Source organism: Hemicordylus capensis, chromosome 1, assembly GCF_027244095.1.
Source record: "Hemicordylus capensis ecotype Gifberg chromosome 1, rHemCap1.1.pri, whole genome shotgun sequence".
In the NCBI taxonomy this organism is placed as follows: domain Eukaryota; kingdom Metazoa; phylum Chordata; class Lepidosauria; order Squamata; family Cordylidae; genus Hemicordylus; species Hemicordylus capensis.
In genome coordinates, this window is record NC_069657.1 from 221,160,697 (window position 1) to 221,179,175 (window position 18,479).

At 45.6% G+C, this 18,479-nt stretch overlaps 1 protein-coding gene across 5 annotated transcripts in view; it reads left to right on the forward strand.

Annotated features, from left to right (window-relative positions):
• The first annotated feature begins 973 nt into the window (after positions 1-973).
• The window catches only part of FAM117B (family with sequence similarity 117 member B), a 64,375-nt gene continuing 46,869 nt past the window's right edge, over positions 974-18,479 (forward strand). For 2 of the 5 annotated variants that reach the window (XR_008312589.1, XM_053280661.1), the window contains exon 1: positions 974-1,984. Coding sequence is in view for 4 of the 5 variants with exons in the window: in XM_053280661.1 (XP_053136636.1) it covers positions 991-1,984 (994 nt within the window). In the remaining variant the exon portion in view is untranslated. The remainder of the gene's footprint in view (positions 1,985-18,479) is intronic. The other 3 variants (XM_053280675.1, XM_053280684.1, XM_053280689.1) reach the window with 3 other exon arrangements.

Genomic DNA, 18,479 nt, shown 5'->3' on the forward strand with positions numbered 1-18,479 from the left:
CCTGCCTTGATACTGCTTCCCAGAACAAAACTCATTCTGCACACAGGTGAATAAAATTAGTGAGCAGTTATGTCCCAGTTTGTGAATGGTCAAGAATCCATTGGGCGTTGTGAAGTCTTGTTTTGTTTTGTTTTTTAAACAAATGCACTCTGGCCCACACCTGTGGGTTTGTGATGAATGAGCAAGTTGTGTATTCGGCCAGGATTTTAAGTGCCAGGACTCTCAATGCAAAATATGGTATGTGCAGGTCAGTGGGAAGTAACTTCTTCAGATTTATTTTCTTTAAAAACAACAACAAAAGTTTCCAGCTTTCCCTAAACATGTTCTGGTGTAAGAAATAGTGCAATGCAGATAGATTATTGTGCGACAACGGTGGAGGTGGGGCTCCAAAAGCCTCTGGGTCCAAGCTCCAAAATTGCCTAGGTGCCCCTTGGGTTGCCGATATGATAAATAGGCGGGTTATAATATCAGTAAGCGCCAGTAGTCTGTGGGAAGACAGGCACGCGTGCAGCCTCGCAACTCGACTACTCCCCTGGGTGTTCAGGTGGCACGCTAGAAGAGAAGGCGTGAATAGGCCCCTCCTTAAAGCTGACGCAGAGGCTGAAATGGCCTGTAGAAGGGCTTCTAATCTATTCTTACATAGTTACTACTGGACAGGATTTCAAAGTTGTGTACCCAGGGCGGGAATCCCTCCCTCCCTCCCTCCCGAGATGGCGGTGGCCTGAGCGTTGCAGCCTGACTACCTGATTTCTTCCGCCCACGGATGGGTGACACCGTCATAGGGCATGACCACAGATGACACGGGTGTCTGGAATATGTGTGGAACGATCTCCCGTGCAGTCACCCAGTTTGCCCATTTCCTTCCCAAGGAGGAGCAGCACACCAAACCCCACTGTCTCTTTAAGCCTCTCCCCCGCCTTTACCCCCTAGGCCGCGCCCCTCAGCCAATCCCGGCGCTGTAGCGGCAGGAACGGAGATGATGCGCCTCCAATGGGAGAGGCCGGTGCGGCCACTATTGTTGATGAGGCGGCTGGAGAAGCCTCACGAGCGCTCGCCGTGTTCTTCGAGGACGGATTGCTGAGGAGACGAGCGGGTTCTATTTTATTGTTGTTTTTTAACCTTAATTTTGCCCCGTTGGGGCACCCGTTGTCGGACACGAAGAGAATGTCTTCGCACTCGCGCGTGAGGCGCAACGGCTCCCCAACCCCAGCCACCTCCCTGGGGGGAGGGGGAGCCGCGGCTGTGGCTGCGACCGCGGCGGCGGCGGCCGGAGGAGCAGCGAGCAGCAACAGTCGCCTACAGCCCATGCGGGCCACGGTACCTTTCCAGCTCAAGCAGCATGGCAGCCCCACGAGGAGCAACGCCGCCGCCGCCGCCGGGGGCATTCCACGCGCAGCGGCAGCGGCGGCACTACCGCCGCCTCCCCCGCCGCCGCCGTCTTCTTGCTCCTCCTCGCGCACCGCCAGCCCCACGCGCCCAACGCTTGGTAACGGCGGCGGCGCCGCGCGCGGTGGCAGCAACAGCAACAACAGCGGCAGCAGCCCTGCCGTAGCCACGCAGACGCCAGTGGGAGTGGGTGGCGGCGCCTGCTGCACGGCCGCCACCCCCCTGTCGTCATCGTCTTCCACGCGCGGCAGCCCCACGCGCACTGGTGGGGGAGGAGGAGCGCGGGGGAGCCCCCCTCGGTTGCACCAGCTGCCCACGCCACCCCCGCCGTTGCCGGCCTCGACCCCGTCGCCTTGCTCTTCCCCGGTTTCGCCGCCTGTGCCTGAAAGCAGCGCCTGTGCCGCCGCTACCTCTTCCTCGGGGGGAAGGATCCGGCATCGCCAAAGGCGACGGTCCCCGGAGCAAAGCAGGGCCTCGCCGGAGAGGAAGAGCCCCAGTTCCCCTGTCTGTAAAGGTGAGGAAGCGGTCGGCGATAAAAACTCGGCGCGGGTGAAGGAAACCCCAGCAGGAGACCTCGCTTGTCTGGGGGTCTTTGAAGGTAGGGCGAGAAATGAGTCGCCCAGGTGCCAATAGGGAGGCTGGTAGCGGAAATGTATCGCCTAGCCCGGAGGGCTGGCCCTGGGAGCAGCCTCCCTTGTATACCGGAGGAGAGGTCGAATCCCCACCGCGTTCCTCCTGCTGCCAGGCAATAGCGCTGCTCCTGCTGCCGCCGCCGGCCCGTGAGCTCACCACGCGGCGAAGCGAACTCTTGGCACGTAACCTGCGTTTCCTTCTGGCTCTGCCCGTTAGCGGGAGACGTGGTGGTGGTCGAGGTGTCACGTTTCATATTGTTTTGTTTCTTGCAGATCCTCTGACTGGCTCTGCTGCTTTGAATAACTCCCGTTGTATCGTTCTACACAACTGAGGACGAATGTTTATCAAATAGCATTTTGGGGAGCTGTCTGCAGCAGTCAAATGATATAAAACAAATGCCATGACTAAAAGAGGGTGAACGGGAATAGGGGAGTGGAAGAACATGTCTAGACATGTCTGATTTCAGCCTATTTGACTGCGTTGTGATGGTAAACTATACAAAATGCTAATCTATAGAGGAGAACAAATTAAGGGGTTTTCTCTGGTAAACAACATTTGAGGGAAGGAAGTATATCTAAGGTGCTGGTTATCTAGGATTATTTTCTGATATTTGAAAACCTATATTAGTAATTGTGCATTGGGGAAGGAAGGCAGAGAACTTTTTTTTTGGCAGAGTAGCGTGCCCCTAGGTAACGAAAAAGCAAAACTCTGTTCTGCTTGTGTAAGCTATATTTCTGAATGTCTAAACTACAGTATTTAGGTGTTCTCCTGACTTAAGTGGAGTAGACCTTCTATGGACTACATGTATATTTACTTTATATAGTATGTGCAGGATTGAAACCAGTACTGAAACCTTGTTACAGTGATCCCCTCTAAGTGGAGAATACAGCTGCCTTGGGCGTCCCCTAATGTAAGCAAGACAAAACAAAGACCGGCTACTCTGTTCACGGTCTATATTCCCTGGGTCCAGAATGAAGTTAGATTTATAGAGTAGCATCCAGGTTAAGTCATGAGGAAGCACTGCTGAAATCTAAACTCCCACTAAATTTATTGAACTTAATCATGTGATTTGAGGGAAGGAAAAAGACCATAAAAAGTAGACTTGTCTAGTGGCCCTCTATGCAACCAGTCATCAAAAGCAGTAGGAGTAGAGTGGTGTACTTATTTACTTGTTCGTTTTTCTCCAGTGGATGTCCACAATGCAAAGAGTCAGAGATTATCATGGTGCTCTGCAAAACTTTTCACTTCCATGAGACACCTGATACACACTTCAGAAACACTCTGCTAGCCCATTGGATTTTGTGAACTGCCCAGAGAACAATTGTTATGGGGGGCAGCCAATACATAAAGTTGTTGTCAATGTAAGTAAGAGGTAGTACTTTATATGTTGAATCTAAAAGGCCTTCTTGAATTTTTGTATAGTGCGAACTTGTAAACATCCGCTTGGCTGGTTATTCGTGGTGAATAAGTTTCCAAACAAACTTGTCAGGAAAGGTTCTATAAACTGGGGAAGGGTTGGCTTCTTATTCCACCTCCCACCCCAATTGATAGCACCACAAATTGACATAGGTATATGGTAAAGGTAAAGTGTGCCATTGAGTCGGTGTCAACTCCTGACTACCACAGACCCCTGTGGTTGGCTTTGGTAGAATACAGGAGGGTTTTACCATTGCCATCTCCCGTGCAGTATGAAGTGATGACTTTCAGTATCTTCCTGTATTGCTGCTGCCCGATATAGGTGTTTCCCATAGTCTGGGGAACATACCAGTGCAGATTCGAACTGGCAACCTCTGGTTTGCTAGTCCGGTCATTTCCCCATTACACCATTAGGAGGCTATAGGTATACGAGGGGAAGCATATTAGTTAAAACATCTGTGAGCTAGTAACTTTCATTGATTTAGTTGTGAGGCTATACTAGTGATGGTCATAGGGGTCAGGAAATGTGGGTTCGGTTCACCAGCCAGAAACAAAAACAGTTATTTGTCAGCTGGTTCATTGAACTATATTAGTACACAAGACATGCTGCTATTATTATTATTTATTATTATTTCTTGTTTACACAGACAGGTGTTAGACTGGTGTGTTTTATCCAGACATCGAGTCCTTCCCAAGGACCTGGGATGGCTGAATTTTATTGTCAGTTGTTATAGATCTCGTCGCAGAATATAGGCTGTTCCCAGTAAAGCTGCTTTTTGTAATTGGCTGATGGTGATTTCTGTACCCCTATGGTGTTGAGGTGCTCTTCAAGGTCTTTTGGAACTGCACCCAGGGCGCCAATTACCACTGGGATTATTTTGGTCTTTTTCTGCCACAGCCTTTCAATTTGTAGATCTTTGTATTTGGTGATTTTTTCTATTTCTTTTTCTTCTATTCTGCTATCCCCTGGTATTGCTATGTCGATTATTTTAACTTGTTTTACTTTCTTCTCGACTACAGTTATTTCTGGTGTTTTGTGTGGCAGATGTTTGTCTGTTTGTAGTCGGAAGTCCCATAATATTTTTACATCTTCATTTTCAACAACTTTTTCAATTTTATGGTCTCACCAACCTTTGGCTACAGTTAGCTTGTATTTTTTGCAGATGTTCCAGTGTATCATCTTGTCATGCCTTTGTTTGTAGTCAGTCTGTGTGATCTTTTTACAACAGCTGATTAGGTGGTCCACTGTTTCATCTGCTTCTTTACAAAGGCAGCACTTGCTGTTCGTTGTTGACTTTTCTACTTTTGCTCTTATTGCATTTGTTCTTAGTGCCTGTTCTTGTGCAGCCAGTATTAAACCCTCTGTTTCTTTCTTCAAGTTGCCATTCTTAAGTCATTGCCAGGTCTTGGTGATGTCTGATTTTCCACTTATATTGTGCAAATATTGACCATGCAGGGGCTTATTTCTCCATTTTTCTGCTCGGTTCTTGACTTGTTCTTTCTTGTAGGCCTGCTTTCTTCCATTGGTGTTGAATAGTTTCTTATTATTGGCCATTTTAAGTGCATCTTCTTCACTGTCCTTGATATATTCTTCAAGGCCTCTTTTCTCCTCTACTGTTTGATGGACTTGCAGCATTCCTCTTCCACCTGAGCTGCGAGGGAGGTATAGCCTATCTACATCACTGCGGGGGTGCAGAGCATGATTGATGGTCATGATTTTCCTGGTCTTACGATCTAGCGTCTCTAGCTCTGCCTGGGTCCAGTCTATTATTCCTGCAGTGTATCTGATAACAGGTATAGCCCAGGTGTTTATGGCATGTATGGTGTTCCCGCCATTGAGTTTGGACTTGAGGCTTTTTCTAACTCTCCTGATGTATTCACTTCCAATTTTTCTTTTAACTTCAGTGTGTGCAATGTTATCAGCCTGGAGAATGCCCAAGTATTTGTAATGTTCTTTCACTTCCAGGTTCTTGATGTTGTTTCCATTGGGCAGTTCTATTCCTTCTCTTTTTGTTATTTTCCCTCTGTTCATTATTAATGCAGCACACTTGTGCTGCATTAATAATGCGGGGGCGGCAATATCACAGGTAGCGGGCAGAGGGAGGTATGGCGGTGGGAGTTTGGCAGGCTGTTACAGGGGAAATCGGTCCAGGCAATTGAGGCCTGTTCCTTTTTCCGGCCCTTCTCCCAACCCTCTGACCCTAGGGAGCTCTGAGAACACTCCTTCAAGGATTAGGGTGCTGCTGCTGAATGCCAGGTCAGTTAACGCAAAAACATCTCTCATCCACGATTTGATTGTGGATGAGCGTGCTGACCTGGTATGTGTGACGGAGACCTGGTTGGATGCGCTGGGCGGGGTTGGTCTTTCTCAGTTCTTTCCTCCAGGTTTCCAGATCGTGCAACAGCCCTGCCTTGAGGGTCGGGGAGGAGGCATTGCAATCATCTTTCGAGAGACTCTTCCCGTTTCCAGGTGCCCGGTCAGGCAATCTCAGAATTTCGAGTGTTTGTCCTTGAGGGTGGGTATCCGAGATAGGCTGGGGATTCTGCTGTGTACCGACCACCCCGCTGCACTTCAGTTTCCCTACCTGAGCTGGCGGGGGTGGTCTTGGAGGTGGCTTTGGGTTCCCCCAGGCTTATTGTTTTGGGGGATTTCAATGTCCACGCTGAGGCCCCCCTAGTGGGTGTGGCTCAGGATTTCATGGCCTCCATGGCAACCATGGGCCTGTCTCAATTGGTATCGGGCCCTACCCACATGGCGGGACACACTCTGGATCTGGTTTTTGCAGACCAGGAAATAAATGATCTGGAGGTGGGGGAATTTAAGATCACTCCTTTGTCATGGACAGATCATCATCTGGTGGGGTTTAGTTTGACTGCTCCGTCTGCCCTCTGCAGGGGTGGTGGGCCGATTAGGATGGTCCGCCCCTGGAGGCTTATGGATCCGCTTGGATTCCAGATGGCCCTCGGGGAGTTTCCAGTGTCCAGAGCTGGTGACCCTGTTGAGGCCCTGGTTGACCTCTGGAATGGAGAGATGGCCCGGGCTGTTGACACGGTTGCTCCTAAACTCCCTCTCCAGCTTGGTGGAGCCCGATCTGCTCCTTGGTTTTCCTCGGAGCTTAGGGTGATGAAGCAACTCGGACGACAGCTAGAACGATGCTGGAGGAAGAATCGTCACGAATCTGACCGAACACGGGCTAGAGCCCATTTTAGGGACTATGCCGTGGTGGTGGGGGCGGCGAAGAAATGCTTTTTCTCCGCCTTCATTGCGTCTGCTCAGTGCAGACAAACAGAGCTGTTTCGTATGGTAAAAACATTGCTCCACAGATCCCCCCCAGACAATGGGGGAGGAGTCATCTACAGCTCTTTGTGATTGGTTTGCCTGTCGCTTTGCAGATAAAGTCACTCGCATCCGTGCTGACCTGGACTCCAGAGTTTTGGCAGTTCCGGCAGACGTGCCTCTGGTACCATCTGGTCCCGCTGTGTTGGATTCTTTTCAGTTGGTGCGGCCTGAGGATGTGGACAAGATCCCGGGCAGTGTGCGGGCGACTTCTTGCGCTCTTGACCCTTGCCCTTCATGGCTTATAAAATCTGCCAGGGAGGGGACGGGCAGATGGCTGGAGGTGATAGTTAAAGCTTCATTAAGGGAGGGCAGGATGCCATCGTGCCTCAAGGAGGCGGTGGTAAGACCACTATTAAAAAAGCCCTCCCTTGATTCCTCCAACCTGGATAACTATAGACCTGTGTCTAACCTTCCCTTTTTGGGCAAGGTGATGGAGCGTGTGGTGGTGTCCCAGCTGCAGAGGGTCTTGGATGATACGGATTATCTGGACCCTTTTCAATCTGGCTTCCGCCCCGGGTATGGGACTGAGACTGCCTTGGTCGCTCTAGTGGATGACCTACGCCGGGAACTAGACAGGGGGAGTGCGTCCCTGTTGGTTCTGCTGGATCTCTCGGCGGCGTTCGATACCGTAGACCATGGTATCCTTCTGGGCCGCCTCTTGAGTATGGGGGTCGGAGGCACTGCGTTGCAGTGGTTCTGGTCCTTTCTTGGGGGGAGGGTCCAGAAGGTGGTGCTGTGGGACTACTGCTCGGCTCCATGGCCGTTGTCTTGTGGGGTCCCGCAGGGTTCGGTCTTGTCCCCCATGCTGTTTCACATTTACATGAAGCCACTGGGAGAGGTCATCCGGGGACGGACTGAGTTGTCAGCAATATGTGGATGACACTCAGCTCTATCTCTCCTTGTCATCTGATCCTAGGGAGGCGATGGATGTCCTGAATCGGGGGCTGGAGGCCGTGATGGGGTGGATGTGGGCTAACAAACTGAAATTGAATCCGGATAAGACGGAGGTACTGTTGGTCAGTAGGATAGCCAATCGGGATGAGGAGATTTTACCGGTTCTGGATGGGGTTGCACTCCCCTTGAAGGAGCAAGTACGCAGCTTGGGGGTACTACTGGACCCGGCTCTGCTTTTGGAAGCTCAGGTGGAGGCGGTGGCCAGGGGTGCCTTTGCACGGCTTCGGCTGGTGCGCCAGCTGCGTCCCTTTCTCGAGAAGGCAGATCTGGCCACGGTTACCCACGCCTTAGTCACGTCGCGGCTGGATTACTGCAATGCGCTCTACGTGGGGCTGCTCTTGAAGAATATCCGGAAACTGCAGCTAGTGCAAAACACGGCAGCGAGGGTTTTATCCAGAGCTGCCCGTTGGGACCATATCACCCCCATTTTGAAAGAGCTGCACTGGCTGCCAGTTCGTTTCCGGGTCCAATTCAAGGTGCTGGTTTTGACCTTTAAAGCCCTTAACGGTTTGGGCCCAGGGTATTTGAGGGACCGCCTGCTCCCAAGGGTTGCTGCCCGCTTGACGAGGACATCTGAGGGGGCCCTGCTCCGGGTGCCGACAATGAGGGAGGCCCGGCTGTTGTGCACTCGGGACAGGGCCTTCTCTGTTGCTGCTCCTAGACTCTGGAATGCTCTCCCAGTGGCCATTCGTTCCTCAGACTCCATCACGGCTTTTAGAAAGCTTTTAAAGACCTGGCTTTTTACCCAGGCTGTTACATAATCGTTTTTACTGCTGCTTCTGTGTGTTTTTATCTGTTGTATTGTTTTTATCCCTGTTTTATATGTTTTTAGCTTGATGTTTTTATTGCTTTTTATTGTATGTTTTAATTTTTGTAAACCGCCTTGGGGTTTTCTTTTAACGAAAGGCGGTATAGAAATGTAAAAATAAATAAATAAAAACTTGTCTAGTCCAAACTCCATTGTTATATTGCTACTGAATATACGGACAGTATTTAGCAGTGATTCGATTTCTGATTGGGACTTTCCATACAACTTCAGATCGTCCATGTACAGCAGATGGTTGATTTTACTTGATGTTTTAGATGTTTGGTATCTGAGGCCTGTTTTGTTTAGTATTTGTGAAAGTGGAGTCATGGCAGTTACAAACAACAGAGGGGATAGTGAGTCCCCTTGGAAAATACCTCTTCTAATGCTAACCTGTCCAAGTGTCTCACCATTGATTGTTAACTGTGTACTCGGCATGCTTATTGCTTTTTAAATAAATATCTGAATGTTTTTGCTTGCACCAGTTGTTTCTAAACATTTTAGTAACCATGTGTGAGGCAATGAGTCAAAGGCTTTCTTGTAGTCAATCCATGCAACACTTAGATTTGTTTTTCTTCTCTTGCAATTTTCTAAAATCATTTTGTCAATCAGCAGCTGGTCTTTTGTGCCTCTGGTGTTTGGGCCATTTCCTTTCTGTTCAGCTGGAAGCTGTTTGTTAGTTAATAAGTGTTGCATGATTTCATCTGCTATTATTCCAGTTAATAATTTGAACATGGTTGGCAGGCAGGTTATTGGTCTATAATTACTTGGAACTGCATTTTTTGCTGGGTCTTTCATTATGAGATGGGTTTTCCCAGTTGTTAGCCATTGTTCAATATCACCTCCTTGCAAAATGTGATTGAACTGTTTTGATAGTTGTTTATGAAGGCTTGTTAGGTGTTTAAGCCAAAAGCCACGCAGTTCATCGTTGCCTGGCACAGTCCAATTTTTAATTTTCTTTGCTCTTTCACTTATTAATTCTGGTGTTATTATTAGATCTTGCATTTGTTGGTTACATTTTTTGACCTTTTTCATCCAGCCTGCTTTTTTATTATAATCTAATGGATTGTCCCATAATTCCCACCAGAATTGCACTGTTTCTTGCAGTTTCTCCTTCTATGCTTTGGTAGAAACATCTCTGATTTGACTGGAATTGGAGATTCTGCCTGTGTTTAATTCTGGCTTCATATCTGCTAATCTTCTTTGACACTGCTACTTGCTGCTTTATTATTTCCAGGACTTCTCTAATTTTCTTTGAATCTAGGTGGTATTTATGGATCAGATACTGTTTGGTGTTTTCATTCTTCAGCTTCTTGTCTTTCATATCTTTCAATTTACTAGCATCTGATCTAAGCCTGGAGATTTTATTTTCTAATCTAATCTTCCATTTAGGTGATGTACTACTTTCTTTTTTTACAGGTCCACTGATCTTATATCCCAGCTCTTGTGTTGTTGCTGTTGCTGCACTGTACATTAGTTGGTTTGTTTCTTGCAAATTCTTGGTTGTTATTTCTGCAAGTGCAGCATTGACATCTTTTAATGCCTGAGCAAGTTGTTTTTTGGCAACTGTTTTTAGCTCTGGAAGTCGAACCCTGGTGGTCATTTGGTTCATGTGCTCAGTTATTTTTTGCTTTAGTTCTTGTTGCTTTTCTGTTAAACAGCATTTGGGTTTTTGAGGTGAAGGCAAAGGGGAGGTTGCCTGGTTTTGATTTTGAAACAGTTCAGCAACAGTGGCATCCTCGATTTCCAACACCACCTCCACCTGCGCCTGAGCAACTGCTTCAGTTGGTGATAATGCTTCTCCCATATCTTGAGCCTGTGTTGCTCTTTGCAGTTCTTCCAGCTCAACTTCTGTGAATAGTTTATTTCTTATTATGAATCTTCTCTGGTTGGCTAGCCTTTGTTCTGTTATTTCTGTATCTGGATGCTTCTCTTTCCAGATTTGGTACATTCTTTTTAAATAACCTCTTCTAGTTGGACTAGACTTGTAATAGCAGATCATTATTTCCTTGTTGGCATTTTTCGTATATTTTTTCCAGTTAAGCGACGTTTCTTCCAGTAACCTTGCAGTCTCCAGCCCTGGTTACTCAACTGAAGATCCCGAGTCGTGTTGCCCACTTGCCACCAGATGTCCAGGGACTCCAGCACCTGGCATGGTCCTTGTTGACCTGGGCGACTACCGATCCGGTATAGATTTATTAAAGTTACGTCTCACCATATTATTGATGGGAGAGGCACTCTTTGTCTGGCTCCTCTGGTGAGACCTGTCCAGTATGGTTGGATCTCTGGCATAGCTTTCACCTTCCTCAGAGCACGCAAGCCCCACAACCACGCCAAGGTAGTGCCTCACTGGGGGTTGTTGTTTTCATTTTATATCCCACTCTTTCTCCAAGGAGTCCAGAGTGGTGTACGACATACTTGTTTCTCCTCACAACACCCCTGTGAAGTAGGTTAGGCCAAGAGAGAAGTAACTGGCCCAGAGTCACCCAGCAAGTAGTATTGCTGAATGGGGATTTGAACTCTGGTCTCCGCGGTTGTAGTCTAGCACTCTAACCACTACACTTTAGTTTGGGAGTTAAGAAGCTTTAAGCTTTCACTCGTGCTCTAAAAATCATGGAAATGACAAATTATGGTGCCTATCTTGACTTGCACGCTATGTAAGCTGTAAAGACTTTGTAGAGTGCCTTGCAGAGATGGCATTACGTGCAAATTCATCAGAGCATCTCTAGGAAGTGATTGGGATATCTGCCCCATTGAATTTCTTCCTGGATGCCTCCTTCCCCAGCTCAATGTCCAGCTGAAAGACCAAGCCAGTTGCACGAGGTGTCCTTTGTAAAGCTAGCATCATATATTAGACTGTACAAGGCCTTTGCAGCTTAACTTCCAGACATTAAAAAAAAAAAAATTCTGATTGGGCACTGTGGGAAAGAGAAGTGTTAACAGTGGCTCTTAACCATGCTGGTTAAGTGGAGCCTATGATGTATACATTAAAATTCAAAGGCAGAATTCTAGTTGTTCATGGGGAGCAGCATCTGCATGTTTAAAAGCAGTCTGCCACCACTTTGTGTGCCCTTACAAGGCTCCCTGCTACCTCACCACCACCCCGTGTTCCCTCGTAAGTCCATTTGCCACTCCACTGCTGCTTTGCATGACTCCACAGGTAATTTCACCACCTCTTCACTGTCTCTCATGAGCTCACAAGGCCCACCACCATCTTGATGCTGCTTTGTGTTCCCTCATAAGTCCGTTTGCCACCTTGTTGCCTTGCATTCAGTCACAAGACATCTTTCCATCTTGTGTGCCCTTGTATGGCCCCTTGCCACTACCTCAGCAGAAGGAGCAAATAAAAGCCCATAAAAGGAATAGGAGAGGAAAGGGAACTATATAAGTGGCAGGGTTCTTGGCTCTCTTTACCAAGGAGATTCATTCAGAACCAGGAAGTTGCCATCCAGAACTTGCCCTTCTCATAGCTGGCTTCAAAATCTTCGGTGGGCAACATTGCTGCTCTATGCCTTTAGCTGATTTTACTCTGCTATGAAGATCAGAGACTAATAACTTGGGAAATACTGGGTGGATTTTTTCCAAAACACAGGATTTTGCTGCAGTGAAGATATGTTATCTGATGGCAAAAAAAAAAAAATGTCGCCAACAGTTGTATTCTAAAGTGTAAGCGTAAATCTTTAAACAGCTGCCTCTCTGCTATTTTGCATTAGATCTGTACCAGGTTTGGAGGGGTGGTGTCACTCGTCACCTAGCTGATTTCTGCAAATGTTCAGATGCCTTGGGTAGACACTTGATTTTATGACAAGTAGAATGTCCAGAGCTGTATAATGGCAGAATGTAAAAGCAATTCTTCATCTTAACTACTGTGCCAGTATAATTGTAACAACTTAAAAACCCTGATTCAGATTGTTTAAAAACATCATTCTAACAGCCCAGCTCTAATTTACTTAAGAGGGAATATGGTTAGGATTAGGCTGTGTGCAGTCTGTGCATGATTACTTGGGAGTAAACCTCTTTGAATTCAGTGGCTGACATCCTGATGTTGCGCTAGCACCAGGTGCTGCGCTAACTACTTTGCGCCAAGTCTGGAACTTGCATTCGAGGTCAGTGTTGGACTTGCACAAGCGTATTTGTGTGAGCACAACCTATGACATGCCTCATATTTTAAAAAGAACTTCAAAGATCCTTGTGCCTTTGTGCACTTAAGTGATTTACATAAGAACAGCCCTTCTGGATCAGGCCCAAGGCCTATTTCAGCATCCTATTTCCCACAGTGGCCCACCAGATAAGAATATGATGAATATTTCTATATTGCTTCTCAACAGAAGTTCACTAAAGTTTACATAGATAGAAATAAATGAATAAAACGGCTCCCTATCACCAAAGGGCTCACAATTAGGGATGTGCATGGAACCTGGCAGGGGTGATTTGAAGATGAGGGAGAGTGCACTTACCCCTTCCTCCGCTCCTCCCCGCCGGTGCTCCATTATTCAAGGCTTCTTCGGGGCAGCAGCATGCCACATGCGCCAGTTACTTCTGGCCAAAGGGGACAGGGTGGCGGGGAGGTTTGCTGGCACCCTGAAGGAGCCTTGTATAATGGCATGCTGGCAGGGTGCATGCTCCCCTGCCCCTTAAAGTCTGACCTTTGAACCTCCCAGTGTTCCAACCTGTTTGGAGGCCCGTAAAAGGGCCTCTGAACAGGTTTGTGCACATCCTTGCTCACAATCTAAAAATCACAAGATAAACAAGCAACAAGCACTAAAAGGTTGCTGTACTGGGAATGGATAGGGTCAGTTGCTCTCCCCTTGCTAAATAAAAGAGAAACACCACTTAAAAAGGTTCTTCTTTGCTCAGTTTCATTTATTTATTTATTCAACATATTTATATACTGCCCAAAACTTAGGTCTCCGGGTGGTTTACAATAAAACAATACAAATTACAACAGAAAAAGTTACAATTTAAAATTTAAAAAATACATTAAAAACTATTAAAACAGTATTTAATTAAAAGCTTGCATCTTTAAGGACTTCTAAAAAGTTGTCAGAGATTGGGAGGCTCTTCTTTCCAACAGGGAGTGCATTCCAAAGCCTCAAGGCAGAAGTGGAGAAGGCCTGTCCCTGAATAGCCACCAGATGAGCCAGTGGCAACTGCAGATGAACCTCTCCTGATGATCTCAATGGGCTGTGGTGTTCATGGCAAATAAGACCTTCTCTTAAATACCCAGTTAGCAGGGGATGCCTCTGAGAAGCCCATAGGCAAGAGGTGAGGGCCTGTCCTCTCTCCTGTTGTTCCCCTGCATCTGGTATTTAGAGACATCTGAAGATGGAGGTGGCCTATAATTCTCAGACTAGTAGCCATTGATAGACCTGTCCTCCATGGATTTGTCCAAGCCCTTTTTAAAGCCATCCAAGCTAGTGGCCATCACCACATACCATGGCAGAGAATTCCAAAGATTAATTATGTACTGTGTGAAAAAGTACTTCATTTTCTTGGTCATACATTTCCTGGCCTTCAGTTTCATGGGATGACCCTTGGTTCTAGTGTTATGCGAGAGGGAGCAAAAATTCTCTCTCTCCACACCATGTATAATTTTGTAGACCTCTATCATGTTGCTCCTCAGCAGTGTTCCCTCTAACAGGGATTCCCAGATGTTGACTACAACTCCCAGAATCCCCAGCTGCAGTGGCTTTTGTGGGGGGATTCTAGGATTTATAGTTAACATCTGGGAATCCCTGTTAGAGGGAACACTGCTCCTCAGTCTTTTTTTCTAAACTAAAAAGCCCCAGGTGTTGTAGCCTTACCTCTCAAGGAAGGTTTTCTCAGCCCTTGATCATCATGGTTGGCCTCTTCTGCACCTTTTCCAATTCTACAATGTCCTTAAGATGTGGTGACCAAAACTGTATACAGTACTCCAAATATGGCCACATGACTGTTCCCTCAAAGGCATGCATACGTGCGCATGCTGAAAAGTTTATGGATGACCACTCAGTTCATTTTAAATCCTGCTCAGGTTGAATCAGAAAGGCCCCATTCTGAATGCAGGTGCGCACACATTGGCCTTGATACTGCTGTCCAGAACAAAACTCATTCCGCACAGAGATGAAAAAATTAGAGGGACCATTGGGCCACCCCATAGGTTTGTAGGAGGGCATTATAATATTAACATTTTTATCTTCAATCCCCTTCCTAATGATTTCTAGCTTGAATTTTGCCTTTTTCTCAGCTACCATGCACTGAGTTGACACTTTCAACAAGCTGTCTACTATGACCCTAAGATCTCTCTCCTGTTCAGTCACCATCAGGTCAGACCTCATCATCATATGTGTGAAGTTGGGGTTTTTTGCCCCGATATGGATCACTTTACATTTGTTAACATTGAACAACATTTTGTTGTCCATTCACCCAGCTTGGAGAGATTTTCTTGTGTTCGCACAACTTCACTTGTTGTGCAAAGGCAACAGTAGGATGTCATCCAGTCTGAATTACTTTCCAATAAATGGGATCAGGTTACACATTTGTAAATGACAGATTTGCTTTCATTGAATGTATGCATTTTGGAAAAACAGGAAATGTGAGCTACAGGAGACAATTGAAATTAAATGTGCAGATTTCTTGTGTCTGGAACCAGAGTGTCAGCTTAATCTTCTCTTCTGGTGCCCATTCAACTGTGTGCCTTTTACTGGTTAATTGAGGTGCCTTGCAGTGTAAACCTGAGCATGTTTCCTCCAGAAGTAAACTCAGTAGTGTATGCAATAGAACTGTAACCTATTCTACAGGAGAACCTTATTACAATTGTCAATTACTTTGAACTTTGGAAAGTGTGGCTGATTTTTAAGCTTCCTTCATCCGTGAAACTATGAGAGTAAATATTCTCGAGTCCATTTATGTCCTCAAGGCTGCTGTTGGTTGATATATAGGGTAACGAATAGAATTTGTTAGAGAATGAATAGTGTAATTTGAGAATGTTGCCCCACCTAACTCTTAACTAAGACTCATAAATGATTGGAAGCGTACAGTTAATAACTTTATGGCATGCAATTTTTCCCTGTAAGGTAGTGCAACTTTCAGAATGTCTTTGAGAGACAATATTAGAGCGGAGGATGAAATTACAGGTCCAAATAAGCAGAATGTAGGGTCACAATTTGGAGTATACGGTAGAAAATCTGTTTTGAGTTGAGTTCTTAGAGTGAATGGCATATGGCATTTTGATGGTACTTGGTCTTCAAAGGCAAGCCATGTACACGCAGCTCTTCATAACTAACATGGCAAACCTGGAAAAAGGTACTAGAGTTTACAAAAATGGATACAGTACATTTTGATTCTTTTTCATCTTTCATGAGAAAAGATTAAAACTTTTGAACCTTTTTAGTTTAGAAAAAGGAGGGTAAGGGGATATGATAGAGGCATATAAAATTATGTACAGTACAGAGTGCATAGAGTAGTTTTTCTCCCTCATAACAAACTTGGCAAAGTGGCACCTTTTAATGTGGTGATTCTCTTCATTTAGCACGGGGAGAGTAACTGGCCCTATCCACCCCCAGCACAGTACCTCCAGTGAGTGTTGCTGGTGTCTATCTTATGTTTCTTTTTAGACTGTGAGCCCTTTGGGGACAGGGATCCATCTTATTTATTCATTATTTCTCTGTGTAAACCACTCTGAGCCATTTTTGGAAGGGCGGTATAGAAATCAAATAAATAATAAATAATATTAGAACTCAGGATCATCCGTTGACGGTAAGTGCTGGGAGATTCAAGATAAACAAAAGGAAGTACTTCTTTACACGCTGTGTGAATGCTAAAATTTTCTACGACCAGATGTGTGATGGCCACCAATTTAGATGGTTTAAAAAGGTGATTAAAACAAATTCACGGAGAATGGGGCTGTCTGACTATTAGCCTTGGTATAGGATGGGATCCCCCTGAACACTTCAATGGGAGGGGATGATTTTCTCTTTTCCTTGCTTGCAAGTTTCCCAGATGTGCCTGGTTGGCCACTGCTTGAGGCAGGATGCTAGAATGAATGGGTCTTTGGCCTAATCCAGCAGGGCTTTACTTAAGTTTTTATGTGTAGTCTCTGGATGTACATTTGGAAAAGAAATGTTTCCCTTTAGCAGTGTGCTGTTCAGTGATAACTGCGTTTTGGTATCCTGTATAACATTTAGCTGTCAGGATGTGGGGTAGTTTGTTAGGTAGAGAGCTTTGTGGATTGGTAGGGACTTGTTTTCTAATTTTGGATTACCTCTTTCTTGGGACCTGTTCCTAGCTTTTCCTAAAGACACCTTCTGTCCACTGTTCCCTCTAAGGTGTGCGTGTGCTCACAAGTTTTTGGATGTCCACTCAGTTCGTTTGAGATCCTGCTCAGGTTGAATCAGGAAGGCCCCATTCTGAATGCAGGTGCGCCCGCACTGCCTTGATGCTGCCACCCAGAAGAAAACTCATTCCACACAGAGATGAAAAAAAATTAGAGGGACCACTGCTTCTGTCTTGCCCCACCCCCCAATACCTTAGATGCATATGTTCCAGTTAACCTGCACCTGCCTTTCTTTTATTCTAGTAAGTATAGTAGTGATGATTATTGTTGTTTTTTTTGTGAGCAGCCAGCAAATAAAGTTATTGTTTTTGATATGACTTCTTGAAGGTCTGATTTTGATGGATGAATTGGAATGTGAAATTAAGCATTTAAATGTTTGAAACTGCAAATTATCAGTCTGTGGGAACTTAATGTTTGTGGGAGAAGAAGAAACTGGTCTGAGAGCACATGAAGCAGTATTTCTGAAGCTGTGGTGGTCTCATTTTTGAAGAAAGATCAGGATGGAAATAGAATAGGGAGCTTTCATGTTGGATTGCGTAATTATTTAGTACCATTGTATTTTCTTATTGATTACAGTAGTATCACCCCCTATGTTCCAAGCTTGAATTGAAATTTGTTCACCATAAAGTTGTTGGGAAGTGGGTTGTATGGTGGGGAGGCAATGAGAATATACAAGAGTCTAGAATATAGAGTAGATCAGTTCTATAAATCAAATTTCTATAACTAGACCGGAAAGTTTAGAAAATATACTTAACAGCTTGCAGTGAATTGCAGATTGTGTTTTACTTTCTCTTCAGAATAAAATTTTATAAACTTTCTCAGGATATAAATGTCCATACTTCTAGTACTTGAGGGCTGAATCATTTAAACAGATGGGTTCCTCTCATTATTAAATTTGTTTTCAGTGCTGATAAAGTAAAAACATTTCACCTGGAAAACTTCGGTGGATGATACAATATCAAAAATCTGTTCTTTGAGTGTTTGAAATATGCAGAGAAAATCAACCTTATGCCCTTTCCCCCCTGCCCCAGTCAAAGAAAGGGAATTTGGGAAGTACTTCACTTGCAGCTTATTTAGCAGTTTGTGTAAAGAGGACTTTGTGTTTGTTAAAATCTATAACTGCTTTGCTGCAATCCTCTAGGATTGCATTCTCAACGTGTGGGTCCCCAGATGTAATTGGACTTCAGCTCCCATAATTCCCAACCAAAGGCCGCTGGGGCTGGGGATTATGGGAGTTGAAGTCCAATAACATCTGGGGACCCACACATTGAGAAACCCTGCTCTAGAGCATTGTACAGAAACAAGGGGACTGATATAAAGATCTCACTGTATAAGTGAAATATGAGTTCTCAACATACCATGTATGTATGCCAAGCCCTGACGCCACTGAAAACTGGCTCAAGAAGGTCAGTCAGAGAAGACCTGTCGGAGCAGCTTTTGGGGGAAGCTAAAGATGGGGAGGAAAATTGGTGCTTTGCTTTTGCTGTTGCTGTGAGGTCTTTGTATCGAACCCAAGACCTACTAACCATTCATAATAAAACTTGGTCCACTCTAGATGGGTTGACCTAAAATGCAAGGCCTTTTCATGGGATTATGTGGGCCACCGTTTCAAAACCCAGTAGTTCCCCTAG